This window comes from Chlorocebus sabaeus, chromosome 4 (assembly GCF_047675955.1).
Source record: "Chlorocebus sabaeus isolate Y175 chromosome 4, mChlSab1.0.hap1, whole genome shotgun sequence".
Classification (NCBI taxonomy): Eukaryota; Metazoa; Chordata; class Mammalia; order Primates; family Cercopithecidae; genus Chlorocebus; species Chlorocebus sabaeus.
Genome location: NC_132907.1, coordinates 25,803,777 through 25,820,283, shown reverse-complemented (window position 1 = coordinate 25,820,283; position 16,507 = coordinate 25,803,777). Strand labels below are relative to the sequence as shown.

Here is a 16,507-nt window from a genome sequence, read left to right as displayed (position 1 = left end):
GCATGCGTCGCTGATGCGCCGGCCAGTCTGCAAGGTCCCCGGGAGGCCGTTCCTCCGAGAGGCTCGGCGTTGAGCCCGGGTAGGGTCAGGTGGCTGCCCTTTCACCTAGGTTAGACCCTGGTCGCCTCAGCTCTTTGCCCAAAAGGGGATGCAGCTCCGGGAAAGTAAGGCCGCCGCGGCTGCGGCTATATTATGTGTATGTCTTAGAGACGCGAGTCTATCTCTGCCTTCGAACTTTCCTGGGCTCGCGTCGCTCCTCCTCCCGACCAGCCCATCCCATCTGGGGATGAGAAGATTGAGGGTGCAAAGCCCTGTCCTGCAGCGGGGATTTTCGAGCTCAACCCGGCACTGATTATAGGATTACGTTGAACGAATGTTTGAGCTTAGTATACCCTGTTCACTGTGTGGGGTGGTGGTGGGTCGGCTAGGAATAGTCTTGAAGGTCTGCCTCTGACATCTCATTTCAGGAACCTGGCATCTTCAGGGACAGTTATTTGCTTTTTAAAGGAGGTAATTGTCAATCTTGTTTTCAGGGGTGAATAGAGCCCTGACCGTGACAGTAGTCTTCTTTTCCTTTGCGGGGGGTGCGGAGTCTCACTCTTGTCGCCCAGGCTGGAGTGCAACCTCCGCCTCCCGGGTGCAAGTGATTCTCCTGCCTTAGCCTCCGGAATGGCTGGGATTACAGGCGCCCACCACCACGCCCGGCTAATTTTTGCATTTTTAGTAGAAATGGGGTTTCACCATGTTTTGGCCAGGCTGGTTTCGAACTCCTGACCTCAGGTGATCCTCTCGCCGTGGCCTCCCACAATGCTGGGATTACAGGCGTGAGCCACCGCGCCTGGCCCCTGGTCTGCATCTTTTATTTTGAGCTGCAAACTGTATTTACTCAAATAGGTGTTTTTTTTCCACTTGTGTACCTGTTGAAACGTTACAGTCTCTAATCGTGAACGATTTGGGGCGGAGGGCTGAACAATGTGTTTTCTAGTGTGTCGGGGTGTTTATAGGCTATGTGTGCCTCCAAACTGTAAAATAGTCCGGTATACTTTCCGGTGTATAAGTTTGCAGGCCTTAAAATTTTCTTCTGGCTAACTTAAAATTTTTGAATTCACTAGTTTTGCATAAACGTTTAAGCATTTGAAAACACGGTTGAAAACCACAGTGTTACCAAGAAATGTTCTAGTAACGTGTTCAGATGAAAACAAAAATTTTACAGTAAGACTTAAATTCTTCGTCCACAGCAAGTGAATTCATGGTATTTTACTTTTTTGGGAAATATTGGAAATGAAGAACTGCAACTGTAATTTGAAATTAGGAAAACTTTAATTTTCAGTATAAAAATTGCTCAAATAAAATTGCCTAATTTTAATGACAAAAGGTAAGTACATAGTATGTGTGGTTTTTTCTGTTTTTCCTCTGATACATCATTGAGTTCTTGTGAAAAACTCCGATAGTAACACCACAAGTAGATTATTTGATACAGTTATAGTCATTAAAAGTAAAATTATTTTAGAATTTTGATTTCTTGTATCACTTAAATTTACTGTTCCTTTTCACTAGTTCTTGAGCCTTTATTGTGTTGCTGATTATATCAGTATACATTTATTACTATAATTCTGCAATTACAGTTTTTCTTTATTTGAGGGCTTCTTTTTTTCCCCCCTAGGTGAATTATAGTTTAATGTACTACAGGTCCTGAACTACGGATGGGAACTATTACAGTTTATAATGTCAAAAACTTTTCTTAGACCAAAGGTATCTTCCACAAAGGTATGATACACTAGAATGGCCATGTAATAATTGCCTTAAAATAATTATAAATTTTTATACATACTGTTAATAACGTATTACTGCTATCAAAGTAATAGAGCCCAGTATCTATTGTAATTAATGATTTCAGCAAGTCTGGTAATAAGTTGTGAAACAAATGTTCTCTAAAAGTACAACCTTAATTTTGAAAAAGTGTTTTACAGTCCCAGTCACAAAGGCTGAAAACATTTGAATGAAAGAACATAGAAAAGAGAAATATGAGTGGTAGTTGGTGTTATAGCTTAACCAAAAGCCCTACTTCTTAGAAGTAATGTGATTCAGTGTGTCAGTTCTCAGCAAGATAGGGGTTAAAGTGGGATGGGGGTCAGACAGTTTCATGCATGCAGGGTAGCTATTTCCCTAAGTGGTGGCTCTAAATTTTCTTTGATGTTAAGTAAATTACTTAACTTTGCTGTTTATCTTTCTCTTTTTTCTAGTATATGGGAGTCCACATTTATGTAAGAAATGAAACTCTAAAATGTATAAATAATTTGCAAATCAGAATTGCTGTCGAAAGGTTTATAATGAAAGATATTTTCATACACTCAAAAATATAGAGGAAAGGGGCCAAAATTATAGTACCAGTCACAATCTTTTGATGAGGACGAAATGAATCAGGTAGCTATGACTGAAATTTTTTCCAGTGGTCTTCCTTTTTTAATCCACTGCCAATAATATTCCTAACTCTCTGTCTTAAAAGAAGAGTGAAGTGTGACTTAGCATTTGTAAAGTATTTGTAAGCACTAAATTGCCTCCTCTAAGCCTACTTTCAGCTCCACTTCTGGTTCGTTTTCTTCAAGAGAGGAACATTGTCTAATTGGTAGCTCACAACTATGGCTGAGTATTCTTGAAGGAAAACATAACTTGGTTTCTTTTTGTTAGCCAGGCAGTAGATTCTACAACCAGATCTGAAGCTATGTTTTTCTAGATTAATGCTATTAGAGTGTTAAAAAATCTGGTAAAACTTTCTAATTTCTAATTATTTGTAATAATTAACTAATAATTTCTAATTTTTAGCAAGAAAAAAAAACAGGGTCTCACTGTGTTGCCCAGGCTGGAGTGCAGTGGGGTGACCATGGTTCACTGCAACCTTGACCTCCCAGGCTCAAGTGATTCTCCCACCTTAGCCCCCCAAGTAGCGGGAATACAGGTGTGCACCACCATGCCTGGCTAATTTTTTATTTTTTGTAGGGTTGGGGTCTCCCTGTGTTATGCTAGCTGTTCTCAAACTCCTGGGCTCAGCAATCCTACTGCCTCTATCTCTGAATATGCTGGAATTATAGGTGTGAGTCACTACACCCAACCATTACTAGGCGTTTCTGAGTGACAGTTCCCCCGTGAAAAGCCTGTCTCAATTATAAAAATATTAGTTGCTTCTTGCACTGAAGAAAAATATAATCCAGTCATAATTACAGATTGCAACGTTATGATCCTTGGTCTATATCTTCACTAAGTCTTAAAGCTGATATGGATTATTTGGATATATGAAATGGTTCTTAGTTTGTGAATGTATTAACCTGGCCAAGGCAGATGTGTTACTCTTATTGCTATTTCTGTTAAAATATTATCATTTGTTTATTTTGTTTTGCTTTTTTTAATAGGTAATTTTAATATTTATGTTTCCTACAGAGAGTTAAAAAAAATCATTCTAGTCTTTATGCTGGGAAGATTACAATTAATAAAAATAAGTTTGTGTTCTTTACTCCTTTAAGGTCAAGTAGACAAGTATGCACTTGCACTTACTGTAAAGTAGAAAAACAACTATTACAGAGAGAGTTTTATTTTAAAAGAGTTCATTTGTAAGATTTTTAGGCCGGGTGTCTTGGCTCATACCTGTAATCCCAGCTCTTTGGGAGGCTGAGGTGAGAGGATCGCTCGAGCCCAAGAATTGTTTGAGACCAGCCTGGGCAACATGGCAAAAACCCATCTCTACAAAAAGTACAAAAAAGTAGTTGGGCATGGTGGTGCATGCCTATAGTCCCAGTTACTCAAGAGGCTGAGGCTGGAGGATTGCTTGAGCTGAGATTGTACCACTGCACTCCAGCCTGGGCGACAAAGCAAGACCCTGTCTCAAAAAAAAAAAATTTTTTTTTTTAGTTTTAAAGGTTATAAATTTATGAGTATGCTGTTTCCAGAGTAGTTCAGTTATTTGGGGGAATAGATGGGAGCAAATGTGATTATATTTACATGATTTCTTTTTTTTTTCAGGTAACAGACTGGGTCGATCCATCATTTGATGATTTTCAAGAGTGTAGAGACATCTCTACTATTACTGCCACGTCATTAGGTGTGAATAACTCAAGTCATCGAAGAAAAAATGGACCTTCTACATTAGAAAGTAGTAAATTTCCAGTGAGAAAAAGAGGAAATCTGTCTTCCTTAGAACAGATTTATAGTTTAGAAAATTCAAAAGAATCTCTGTCTGAAAATGAACCATGGGTGGATAAATATAAACCAGAAACTCAGGTACTGAAAAGCATGCAGACATGTCTACATAATTTAATTTCAGGGTGTATAAGGGTGGATGGGAAGCAGAGAGATGAACATTTTCAGATTTTTTACTCATAAGAATCTTTCTAAGGGTTAGAAAAAAATCTGGATTTTTGAATTTTCCAAGGCTCAGATTTTTCGCAATAGTTACTCTAAAGTTGTATTACTAGTTATCTTAGATTTAATTTAATCCCAACATAGAATTGATCTTTTTAAAAGTTTTTGTACTAAATGTAATACTCCTCTCTACTGTCTTCTCAAAATGTATTTCTGAATTTTAAAAAATGTTATAACAACAAACTTGCCAAAATTATCATACAGAGTTATCAACTTAAGAATATAATTTTTCCATAATAGTATAAAAATTCAAGTATAATCAAAAGGACCTTTTTATTGTATAGATTGTTACTGATTTGCTACTTCTTTTCGTTAATAATGCTTAGGTTCATATGTGCTGATGTACCAAAAAAATCTTCAGTTAAGAAGTTTTGTTTTAAATTTGAAATTTTTGTTGTAGCATGAACTTGCTGTGCATAAAAAGAAAATTGAGGAAGTTGAAACCTGGTTAAAAGCTCAAGTCTTAGAAAGGCAACCAAAACAGGTAAGAAATGTGTTTTTAAATATATAACATCAAATATTTTTCTTACAGTGTGTTGTTAGAAGTTAAAGTTTTATGATGATTTTGCTCAAAACAAATCTAGATCTCCTCCAGCGGAAAGCTCCCTATTGGGGCGTGGTGACTCATGCCTGTAATCCTGGCACTTTGGGAGGCCAAGGCGGGAGGATCACTTGAGCCCAGGAGTTCAAGAGCAGCCTGGGCAACATAGGGAGACTCTGTCTCTACAGCTAATTAGCTGGGCATTGTGCATGCCACTGGTCTCAGCTACCTGGGAGGCTGAGGTGGGAGGATCGCCTGAGCCCAGGAAGTGGAAGCTGCAGTGAGCTGTGATCACACTAGTACACTCTAGCCTGGGCAACAGAGCAATACCAAAAACCATAAAAAAACAAAACAAAACAAAAAACGAAAAAAAAGGCTTCCTGACTTTACTACTTCCAACTTGACTAAAAGACTCAGAGACTTTGAGTTTTCCCCTTTATTTGTAACTCTTTTTCTTTATGTCTTATTGTTAGCATAAAGAATCAGTAAACCAATTAGGGTACTAGTGTATTTAGCACACCCGATTATCTCAGGCTGAGGAAAGCAGGCAAATTACATATTAGTTTCTCTACTAAATATAGCCCAAAACAGTCATTATTTATTTTAGACTGATATTTTTTGTTTCACTTCCTTACTGTACAATTACCCTGAACCTCCAAGGTAAAATATTCTCTCCTTCCATCAATCTCTCTTTTTTTTTTTTTTTTTTTTTTTTTTTTTTTTTTTTTTTTTGAGACGGAGTCTTGCTCTGTCACCCAGGCTGGACTGCAGTGGCCGGATCTCAGCTCACTGCAAGCTCCACCTCCCGGGTGGATGCCATTCTCCTACCTCAGCCTCCCGAGTAGCTGGGACTACAGGCGCCCTCCACCTCGCCCGGCTAGTTTTTTGTGTTTTTTAGTAGAGACGGGGTTTCACCATGTTAGCCAGGATGGTCTTGATCTCCTGACCTTGTGATCCGCCCGTCTCAGCCTCCCAAAGTGCTGGGATTACAGGCTTGAGCCACCGCGCCTGGCCCAATCTCTCTTTTTAAATGTTTTTATTTTGAGATTTTTCAAGCATAAAAGAAAATAGAATAATAAAAATATTCATATATACAGAATATACTCATTCTTTCCCACTTAAGTATTTTAAAGTAAATTATAAACATTGTGACATTTCAGTTAGACTTTTAGAGACTTCAGTATGTCTCTGTGTTTTTAAAAAAATTATTTTCCTAATTAATTACGCATACCATTATTCTCTCTAACAAAATTAACCAGGATGCCCTAATGCTATCTAATGATCAGTTCATATTCACATTTCTGCATTTGTCCCCAAAATGTCTTTTGTAGCTGGTTTGTTTCAAACAGGATGTAATCAAGGATCAAACCTTGCGTTTGGTTGTTATATCTCTTAGGCCTTTTTTTTCCCCCTGAATCTAGTAATAGTTTACTAACCCTTTCTTTTATGGTTTCAAAAGTTTTCCCCCTAAGGAGTTGGGGTTTAATCATATACTATTTATTTGTTTATTTAACTTTTTAGAGATAGGGTCCTGCTAAAGACAGTTGCCTACACTGGATTGCAGAGGTGCTGTCATAGCTCACTGCAGCCTTGAACTCCTGGGCTCAAGCAGTCCTCCCACCTCAGCTTCCTGAGTAGCTGGGGACTACAAGCATGTGCCACCACATCTGGCTAATTTTTAAAAACAATTTTGTAGAGATGGGGTCTTACGGTGTTGCCCATGCTGGTCTTGAATTCCTGGCCTCAAGTAGACCTCCCACCTTGGCATTCCCACAGTGCCAGAATTAATAGGCATGAGCCACACCATGCCTGGCCCAAATCACTTACCCTTTATTTTACAGAAGTTTCAGTGATGTCAGTAATTAGAAAACGTTTTTGTTCAAAAAAATTGGGAAGATCTAGATTTATCAATGGGCAAACTAAGATTACTTTTCAAAATTTATTTTAAGTGCAATATACCAAATATTTGCAGAGTTTAATTTTTCAGGACAACTTCTTTCCTTCAGAATTCAGTAAAACTCTGTTACAGTGTAGACAAATGGGAACAGTGTGAACAAAAGACTTCACGTTATAATGTGCTGATAAGAAACTACCTACTAGTTCTCTTACTGAAAGGGAAACTTGCTATGTGCCTATACCCACTCTGTCAGAAAACAGACACGTAAGTATATTATTACATGAGAAAAATGTATAATACTTGTGCATAGGCTTCTTTTTCTTTGTAAATAAGTGATCTGTCTGGTATTATAGTTATCATTATTCAAGGTAGTTATGTTCTGTAAAGTTGCTGAATTAGCAAATACTGAACCATTATTTCTAACAAAAACACTAAATTAGGTTTCTGCAAACCTCTGGTTACATTTTTGTCAACCCATCAATATATAGCCTTGTTGTATATGTGTTTTTGTTTAAAGTTATTTAATGTTCAGTCATGCTTCAGTTAGTGATGGGGATACATTCTGGGAGATGCGTCATTAGGTGATTTCATTGTTGTGAGAATATCATAGAGTGTACTTACACAAACCTGTAGTATAGCCTATAGCCTGCTCTCCACCTAGGCTATATTTTGCTCCTGTGCTACAAACTTGTATAGGATGTTACTGTATTAAATACTGTAGGCAATTATAACACAGTGGAAACTATATGTGTAAATAAACATTCCTAAACCATACCATTACAAAGTATAGTAAAAAGGCCAGGCTCAGTGGCTCACGCCTATAATCCAGCACTTTGGGAGGTCAAGGTGGGTGGATTACCTGAGGTAAGGAATTCGAGACCAGCCTGACCAACATGGTGAAACCCCATCTCTACTAAAAATACAAAAATTAGCCAGGCGTGGTGGTGTGTGCCTATAATCCCAGCTACACGGGAGGCACAAGAATCACTTAAAACCGGGTGGCAGAAGTTGCAGTGAGCTGAAGACAGTGCCACTGCACCCCAGCCTGGGCAACAGAACGAGACTGTGTCTCAAAAAAAAAAAAAAAAAAAAAAAAAAGTTTGGTAAAAACATGGTTATAAAAGATAAAAAATGCTATTATAGATTTATATAGGGAACTTACCATGAATGGAGCTTGGACTGGAAGATGGTTAAGTCAGTGAGTGTGAGTGGTTAGTGACAGTCTAAGGACATAACTGCACACTACTGTAGACTTTTATAAACATTGTACACTTAGGCTACACTAAACTTAAAAAGTTTTTTATTTAATAAACCTTCACTTACTGGAACTTTTTGTAAATGCTATGTTAAGGACTTTATGTAACCTTTTTACTTAAACTTTTAGATTCCTTCATAATAACACTTAGCTTAAAACACAAATAAATGGTACGGCTGTACAAAAATATTTTCTGTCTTTATATCTTTATAAACTTTTTTGTATTAAAAAAAAAATTTAAGCTTCTTTTAAAATTAAAAATGAAGACACAAACATACATATTAGCCTAGGCCTACACAGGGTTGGGGTCATTAATAGCACTGTCTTCCACCTCTACATCTTGTCCACTAGGAGGTCTTCAGAGGCAGCAACATGTAAGGAGCTGTCGTCTCTTATGACAACAGTGCCTTCTTCTGCAGTACCTCCTGAAGGACTTGCCTGAGGCTGTTTTATAGTTAACTTTTTGTTTTGTTTTGTTTTGTTTGAGACAGAGTTTCACTCTTGTTGCCCAGGCTGGAGTGCAGTGGCGCGATTTCGGCTCACTGCAGCCTCCGCCTCCCTGGTTCAAGCGATTCTCTTGCCTCAGCCTCCTGAGTAGCTGGGATTACAGGAGTGCACCACCACGCCCGAGTAGTTCTTGTATTTTTAGTAGAGACAGGGTTTCACCATATTGGCCATGCTGGTCTTAAATTCCTGACCTCAGATGATCCACCTGCTTCAGCCTCCCAAAGTGCTGGGATTATGGGCGTGAGCCACCATGCCCGGCCAACTTTTTTTTTTTTTTTTAATAAGAACAAGTAGATTCTAATAATAAAGATATGGCACTGTAAATATATAAACCAGTAACATAGTTGTTTATTATAATTATCAAGCATTATATATTACACATAATGAGATATACATGTTACACTTTTATACAGCAGAGTAGGTGTGTGTACACCAGCATTACCACAAACGTGAGTGATGTTTTGCATTATTATTACTAGGAATTTTTCAACTCCACTATAATTTTATGAGACTACTGTTTATATGTGGTCCATCATTGACTGAAAGTTGATTATCTGGCACCTGACTGTATATTGTTGATCTATATAATTTGAACTCGTAGTGAACAGCACTATAACTCACACACTGCCCTTTTCAAAAGTGGAACAGGCTCTCTTTGTCCAAGGTACATAGGTTCTTATTAAAGGAAAACAAATAAGCAAGAATTATAGCCTGCCATAGTATGTAGGAAATCTTTTGATATTTCTGTAGCTTTAACTTTTTTTTTTTTAATCAAATTTACAGTATGAGGGAATGTTACTGGGATTAACAATCTCTAATCTCTCATTAGAATCCTATCTCTAGTAAATATGTTTCTTTTTTTTTTTCTCTTTACTTTTCTTTTTTTTTTTTTTGAGACAGGATCTCACTTTAATTCCCAGGATGGAGTGCAGTGGCACAATCTTGGCTCATTGCAGCCTCCACCTCCCAGGCTGAAGCGATTCTTCCACCTCAGCCTCCTGACCAAGTGGGACTATAGGCGCACACCATGCCCGGCTAATTTTTGTATTTTTTTTGTAGAGACAGGGTTTTGCCATGTTGAACAGACTGGTCTGAAACTCCTGGGCTCAAAAGAATCCGCCTGCCTCAGCCTCCCAAAATGCTGGGATTACAGGTGTGAGCCACCGTGCTCTTCCCGAATATGTATCTTAATATGCATTTCTTAAAGAATTTAGTAACCAAACTGAAGTCTTTCCATGAGAATATTGTGTTTGTATAACAGTAAATTATATCATCCAATGAGATGTCTCTATTAAGAATAATACTTTGGGAGGCCGAGACGGGCGCATCACGAGGTCAGGAGATTGAGACCATCCTGGCTAACACGGTGAAACCCCGTCTCTACTAAAAAATACAAAAAACTAGCTGGGCGAGGTGGTGGGCACCTGTAGTCCCAGCTACTTGGGAGGCTGAGGCAGGAGAATGGCGTAAACCCGGGAGGCGGAGCTTGCAGTGAGCTGAGATCTGGCCACTGCACTCCAGCCTGGGCGGCAGAGTGAGACTCCGTCTCAAAAAAAAAAAAAAAAAAAAAAAAAAGAATAAATTTTGCTGGGCACGGTGGCTCATTCCTGTAATCCCAGCACTTTGGGAGGCTGAGGCGGGCAAATAATGAGGTCAGGAGATTGAGACCATCCTGGCCAACACAGTGAAACCCCGTCTCTACTGAAAATACAAAAAAATTAGCCGGGCGTGGTGGCGGGCGCCTGTAGTCCCAGCTACTCGGGTGGCTGAGGCAGGAGAATGGCGTGAACCGAGGAGGCGGAGCTTGCAGTGAGCCAAGATTGCGCCGCTGCACTCCAGCCTGGGTGACAGAGCAAGACTCCGTCTCAAAAAAAAAAAAAAAAATGAGTTCAGGTAACCTCTAAAAATCTTTGTTTTAGACATCACCTCCCTAATTTAGCCAAAGTGTGGTGGTTTTAATTTGGCTACTAAGTAGTCCTTGGGAGGGACATAATGCAAAAATTTAGAAATTATCAGAAGCAGAATTTAGAGTTGAAGAATTACGATTCTCTTATTTCCATATTTGCAGATGTTTTTGTATGGAAAATGGGGGAAAAAAACAATTAAAAAAAGAAAAAATAAAGTTAGTTTATTCCAGCAAGCATTATTATGAAATTTTATCTGCTTATATGAGACATTCAGCAAATATTTATAGAAGTAAATGATATTTAGAATGAAAAGTCAGAAATAATATTCTAGCATTCCAGTGATTTTGGTTTTTAATTAATAATTTGTATTTGATTTTAGGGTGGATCTATTTTATTAATAACAGGTCCTCCTGGATGTGGAAAGACAACGACCATAAAAGTACTATCAAAGGAGCATGGTATTCAAGTACAAGAGTGGATTAATCCAGTTTTACCAGATTTCCAAAAAGATGATTTCAGGGAGATATTTAATACTGGTAAGATTGGCTGTGAAGGTAGTGGAAGTAGTGGGAAAAACCCGTGCTTAAGGGAGCTTTCAGATAAACTTCTATGAGTGCATTTTTTCCCGTACTTCCCACTTTCAGAGGGATGGAATTTCACAGGCCAGGTGCGATGGCTTTCACATGGGAGGCTGAGGCAGGAGGATTGCTTCAGGCCAGGAGTTAAAGATCAGGCTGGGCAACATACAAAGGCCCTGTCTGCAAAAATAAAAAAATTAGCTAGGTATAGTGTTGTGCACCTGTAGTTCTAACTACTGAAGGGCTGAGGTGGGAGGTGGGAGGATCAGTTGAGCCTATGAGTTCAGGGTTGCAGTGAGCTATAATTGTGCCATCGTGCTCCAGCCTGGGCAACAGAGTGAGACACTGTCCCAAAAAATAAATAAATAAAAGTTATTTCAGGAGAAGGAAAGAAAGCATGTCTCCAGTGGAAGAGAATGGAATTTTTTGAAGATTAAGTCTTAACTGTTTTGTTAACATGTTCCGTTTGCATTATTTATCTACTTACTAAGATCTGGCTAGGAGGTTAGACAGTATTAACTAAGGTATTTTATTTGTTAAATCAAGCTGTTAAAAAGATGTGTTAAAAAGAACTTGCCCCCCAAGAAGATAGCTTAGATCAGTAAATACCTGTTAGAACAATATCAAATGAAAGCAAAAGAACAGAGATGTCTTTGGAATTTGGAAGGAGGCCTTAAGATAACGATTTAAAAATTGATAATAGTAACAATCTTATTTATTTATTTATTGAGACAGAGTCTCACTCTGTCACCCAGTCTGGAGTGCAACCTCTACCTCCCAGACTCAAGCTGTTCTCATACCTTAGCCTCCTGAGTAGCTGGGATTACAGGCCACCGCAACCAGATAATTTTTGTATTTTTAGTAGAGATGGGGTTTTTGCCATGTTAGCCAGGCTGGTCTCGAACTCCTGACCTCAAGCAATCCACCCGCCTCTGCCTCCCAAAGTGCTGGGATTGTAGGTGTGAGCCACCATGCCCGGCAATAGTACCAGTTTAAAGATGTAATAGGTTATAAGTTCATGCATATGCTTATGTACTTTAGCACTATCATTTTATCTTTCATAGTTTTTCATATTGCAACTCTAGGTGGTGAAACTAGGGACAGCCAGATCTCCTAGGCCATTTTGAAGGGAAAGGTTTCTGTAGAAGGATAATTTTTTTTTTTTTTTGAAATGGAGTCTCGCTCTGTTGCCAGGCTGGAGTGCAGTGGCGCGATCTTGGCTCACTGCAACCTCTGCCTCCTGGGTTCAAACAGTTCTCCTGCCTCAGCCTCCAAGTAGCTGGGACTACATTCCACCACACCCAGCTAATTTTTTTTGTACTTTTAGCAGAGATGGGGTTTCACCATGTTGGCCAGAATGGTCTCGATCTCTTGACCTCGTGATCCGCCCACCTTGGCCTCCCAAAGTGTTGGGATTACAGGCATGAGCCACCGCACCCGGCCGACTTGTGGAAGGATAATTTTATTTTAATGTGGAGTGTTCCTCAAAATCCCTTGTCTGGACTCTTTAATGCACTCCTTTGTGCTACTAGTATTCCTTCCTGCTGGTGCTTTTGCTGTTTTCTTTTCCTTATTATTATTATTATTAATTTTGAGACAAAGTCTTGCTCTGTCACCCAGGCTGGAGTGCAGTGATTTGGCTCACTGCAAGCTCCACCTCCTGGGTTCAAGCAATTCTCCTGCCTCAGCCTCCCAAGTAGCTGGGATTACAGGCGCCCACCACTATGCCCGGCTTATTTTTGTATTTTTTTAGTAGAGATGGGGTTTCACCATGTTGGTCAGGCTGTTTTCGAACCCCTGACCTCAGGTGATCCAAGTGCCTCGGCCTCCCAAAGTGCTGGAATTACAGGCGTGAGCCACCACACCCGGCCCATTATTATTACTATTTTTTTAAGAGACAAAGTCTTACTATGTTGTCCAGAATGAACTTGAACTTCTTAAGCGCTCAAGGGATTCTCATGACCCAGCCTCTGGAGTAGCTGGGACTACAGACGTGTGTTCCTGCACCTGGCTTTTACTGCTTTCTAAATAGTAGCATTACTTTTGACAGTCTGATAAGCCTTAATTTAAACAGTCTTCCATATGAAACATGCCTTCAGAGAGCTTCCCTCATTCTCAAGTTCACTAATCAGTCATTCTGTTTTTGTTGTTAAACCTTTATCACTCCAGTCTGGCCAACATGGTGAAACCCCGTCTCTACTAAAAATTCAGTAATTAGCCAGGCATGGCAATGCGTTCCTGTAATCCCAGCCACTCAGGAGGCTGAGGCGGGAGAATTGCTTGAACCTGGGAGGCGGAGGTTGCAGTGACCCAAGATTGTGCCACTGCACTTCAGTCTGGGCGACAGAGTGAGATTCTGTCTCAAACAAACAAACAAACAAACCAAACCCTTATCACTGAAGGTAATTCATTAATAGGCTTGAACTCCTTTAGAGATTCTTCATTGGGTAGGCCAAAGTCATAAATATTTTTATCAATTGTATGAATGTTATGCTGACGGCTGTGTTCTTAGGTCAGTTAACTCCATATTACACAGGGTCTCACTCTGTCACCCAGGCTGGACACAATCTCGGCTCACTGCAACCTCTACCTCCTGGGCTCAAGCTGTCCCCCCTGCCTTAGCCCTGCAAGTAGCTGGGACTACAGGCACAAGCCTCCACGCCTGGCTAATTTTTGTATTTTTTTGTAGAGACCGGGTTTCACCATGTTGCCCAGGCTGCTCTTGCATTCCTGAGGTCAAGCGATCCACCCGCTTCAGCCTCCCAAAGTGCTGGGATTACAGGCGTGAGCCACTGCACCTGGCTACATGTTGACTCTTGTCTTTTGAAAGGAATATTCTATTTTAAATTTAAATGATTTTTCCTAATTAGGAAACAGTCTACAGTATTGTGAGATGCATCAAATGTGTGTGTGTGTGCATACAGTTGTTTAATATTAATGTATATAATTTGTTGAAAATAAAAGTGGTTATGTGTTTCCTTTCAGAATCAAGCTTCCATATGTTTCCCTATCAGTCTCAGATAGCAGTTTTCAAAGAGTTTCTACTAAGAGCGACAAAGTATAACAAGTTACAAATGCTTGGAGATGATCTGAGAACTGATAAGAAGATAATTCTGGTTGAAGTAAGGACAACTTTTAAAATCTTTATTTTATTTTATTTTATTTTTTATTTGAGACGGAGTCTTGCTCTGTCAGTGTCACCCAGGCTGGAGTGCAGTGGCGCAATCTTGGCTCACTGCAAGCTCCACCTCCCAGGTTTACGCCATTCTCCTGCCTCAGCCTCCCCAGTAGCTGGGACTACAGACGCCCGCCACTATGCCCGGCTAATTTTTTCTATTTTTTAGTAGAGACGGGTTTCACCATGTTGATGTCGATCTCCTGACACCTTGTGATCTGCCCGCCATGGCCTCCCAAAGTGCTGGGATTATAGGTGTGAGCCATTGTGCTCGACCTAAAATCTTTTTTTTTTTTTTTTTTGAGACAGAGTCTTGCTTTAACCCCTGAGTTGGAGTGCAGTGGTACAGTCTTGGCTCACTACAACCTCCGCCTCCTGGGTTGAAACAATTCTCATGCCTCAGCCTCCCCGAGTAGCAGGGATTACAGGAACCTGCCACCATGCCGGCCTAATTTTTGTATATTTAGTAGAGATGGAGTTTTGCCATGTTGGCCAGGCTGGTCGCGAACTCCTGACCTCAAAGTAATCTGCCTGCCTTGGCCTCCCGAGTGCTGGGATTACACATGTGAGCCACTGCACCCAGCCAACTTTTAAAATCTTGCTGTAGGTATTGACTAAACAATTGTGAGATATATCTTACATGATAATGTTAATTGTCTCTATAGTAGTGATATTGGTAAAATACAACACAAAGGCTTTGTAATAGAAACCTAAAGTCTTTTTTAGTAAACTTGAATGGAATAGCTGTAGGATAAGGAACGTTAAAATTTTAATGGTTTAAGTATAGAAAAACAAAAGAAAATTTGGAAAATTACTTCCTAGTGAAAATACTGTAACTGGAAAGCAACCGTAAGAAATTTAGTCTAAAAATTGGGATCCTCTTTGATGTATATTGCACAGGGTCTCACTCTGTCACCCAGGCTGGATACAATCTTGGCTCACTGCAACCTCTACCTCCTGGGCTCAAGCTATTCCTCCCGCCTCAGCCCCGCAAGTAGCTGGGACTATAGGCACAAGCCTCCACGTCTGGCTAATTTTTGTATTTTTTTGTAGAGACCGGGTTTCACCATGTTGCCCAGTCTGCTCTTGCATTCCTGAGGGTATCATTCCTGGGGTATCATCTATTTCATGTTTCCTTTCACTTCTATGAAAGTTCTGTTTAAAATACATTGAATAAATATATTTTTGCCTATCTCAATAAATATGAATCTGAAAAATAAATTTGCAATGGAATAAAACTATACTATTATTTATTTTTTATTTTCAATAGGATTTACCTAACCAGTTTTATCGGGATTCTCATACTTTACATGAAGTTCTAAGGTAGGTTTCAGTGAAGTATTCTAAAACTCCAAATTAAATGAGAAGTGGCTTAAATTTCAACATTGCTGTATTTTGTTATTTTAGGAAGTATGTGAGGATTGGTCGATGTCCTCTTATATTTGTAATCTCGGACAGTCTCAGTGGAGATAATAATCAAAGGTTATTGTTTCCCAAAGAAATTCAGGAAGAGTGTTCTATCTCAAATATTAGGTAAGAAAGAAATTTTTGCTTATAAAGGTCACATACATATTATATTTTTAAATTAATCATTTAACTGCTGTCTTTCTTTATAAAACTTTTAGTTTCAACCCTGTGGCACCAACAATTATGATGAAATTTCTTAATCGAATAGTGACTATAGAAGCTAACAAGGTAAGTCTCTGATTAATTAAACCTCACTTGATAACTATAGAAAGCCCAGCTTAAATAGTGTTATGTAAACTGAAGGAGTTGGAGACATGTATTATTTTAATTTTTTAGAATTAAAGCATTTTATTATACTCATAAGGCATACATGTCATTTTAGCAAATGTAGGAAATACTGATTTTAAAAATCTTTAATATTTTTCTTTTTTTTTTTTTTTTTTTTTTGATACGGAGTCTCACTCTGTCGCCCAGGCTGGAGTGCAGTGGCCGGATCTCAGCTCACTGCAAGCTCCGCCTCCCGGGTTTACGCCATTCTCCTGCCTCAGACTCCCGAGTAGCTGGGACTACAGGCGCCCCCCACCTCGCCCGGCTAGTTTTTTCTATTTTTTAGTAGAGACGGGGTTTCACCTTGTTAGCCACAATGGTCTCGATCTCCTGACCTCGTGATCCGCCCGTCTCGGCCTCCCAAAGTGCTGGGATTACAGGCTTGAGCCACCGCGCCCGGCCAAAAATCTTTAATATTTTTCTATTAAACTTTCACTTTC

The 16,507-nt window shown here is 39.5% G+C and overlaps 1 protein-coding gene across 10 annotated transcripts in view; it reads left to right on the top strand.

The window, feature by feature from the left end:
* The first annotated feature begins 1 nt into the window (after position 1).
* RAD17 (RAD17 checkpoint clamp loader component) overlaps positions 2–16,507 on the top strand; it is a 45,393-nt gene continuing 28,887 nt past the window's right edge. The window contains exons 1-11 of one of the 10 annotated variants that reach the window (XM_038010455.2): positions 324–510; positions 1,239–1,375; positions 1,664–1,767; positions 2,244–2,424; positions 4,015–4,272; positions 4,814–4,897; positions 10,900–11,056; positions 14,084–14,220; positions 15,544–15,596; positions 15,681–15,806; positions 15,899–15,968. In XM_038010455.2, the coding sequence (XP_037866383.2) occupies positions 2,416–2,424; positions 4,015–4,272; positions 4,814–4,897; positions 10,900–11,056; positions 14,084–14,220; positions 15,544–15,596; positions 15,681–15,806; positions 15,899–15,968 (894 nt within the window). In that variant the 5' untranslated portion in view covers positions 324–510; positions 1,239–1,375; positions 1,664–1,767; positions 2,244–2,415. Of the gene's footprint in view, positions 511–1,238; positions 1,376–1,663; positions 1,768–2,243; positions 2,425–4,014; positions 4,273–4,813; positions 4,898–10,899; positions 11,057–14,083; positions 14,221–15,543; positions 15,597–15,680; positions 15,807–15,898; positions 15,969–16,507 lie in introns of those variants that run through there. The other 9 variants (XM_038010451.2, XM_038010452.2, XM_038010449.2 and 6 more) reach the window with 9 other exon arrangements.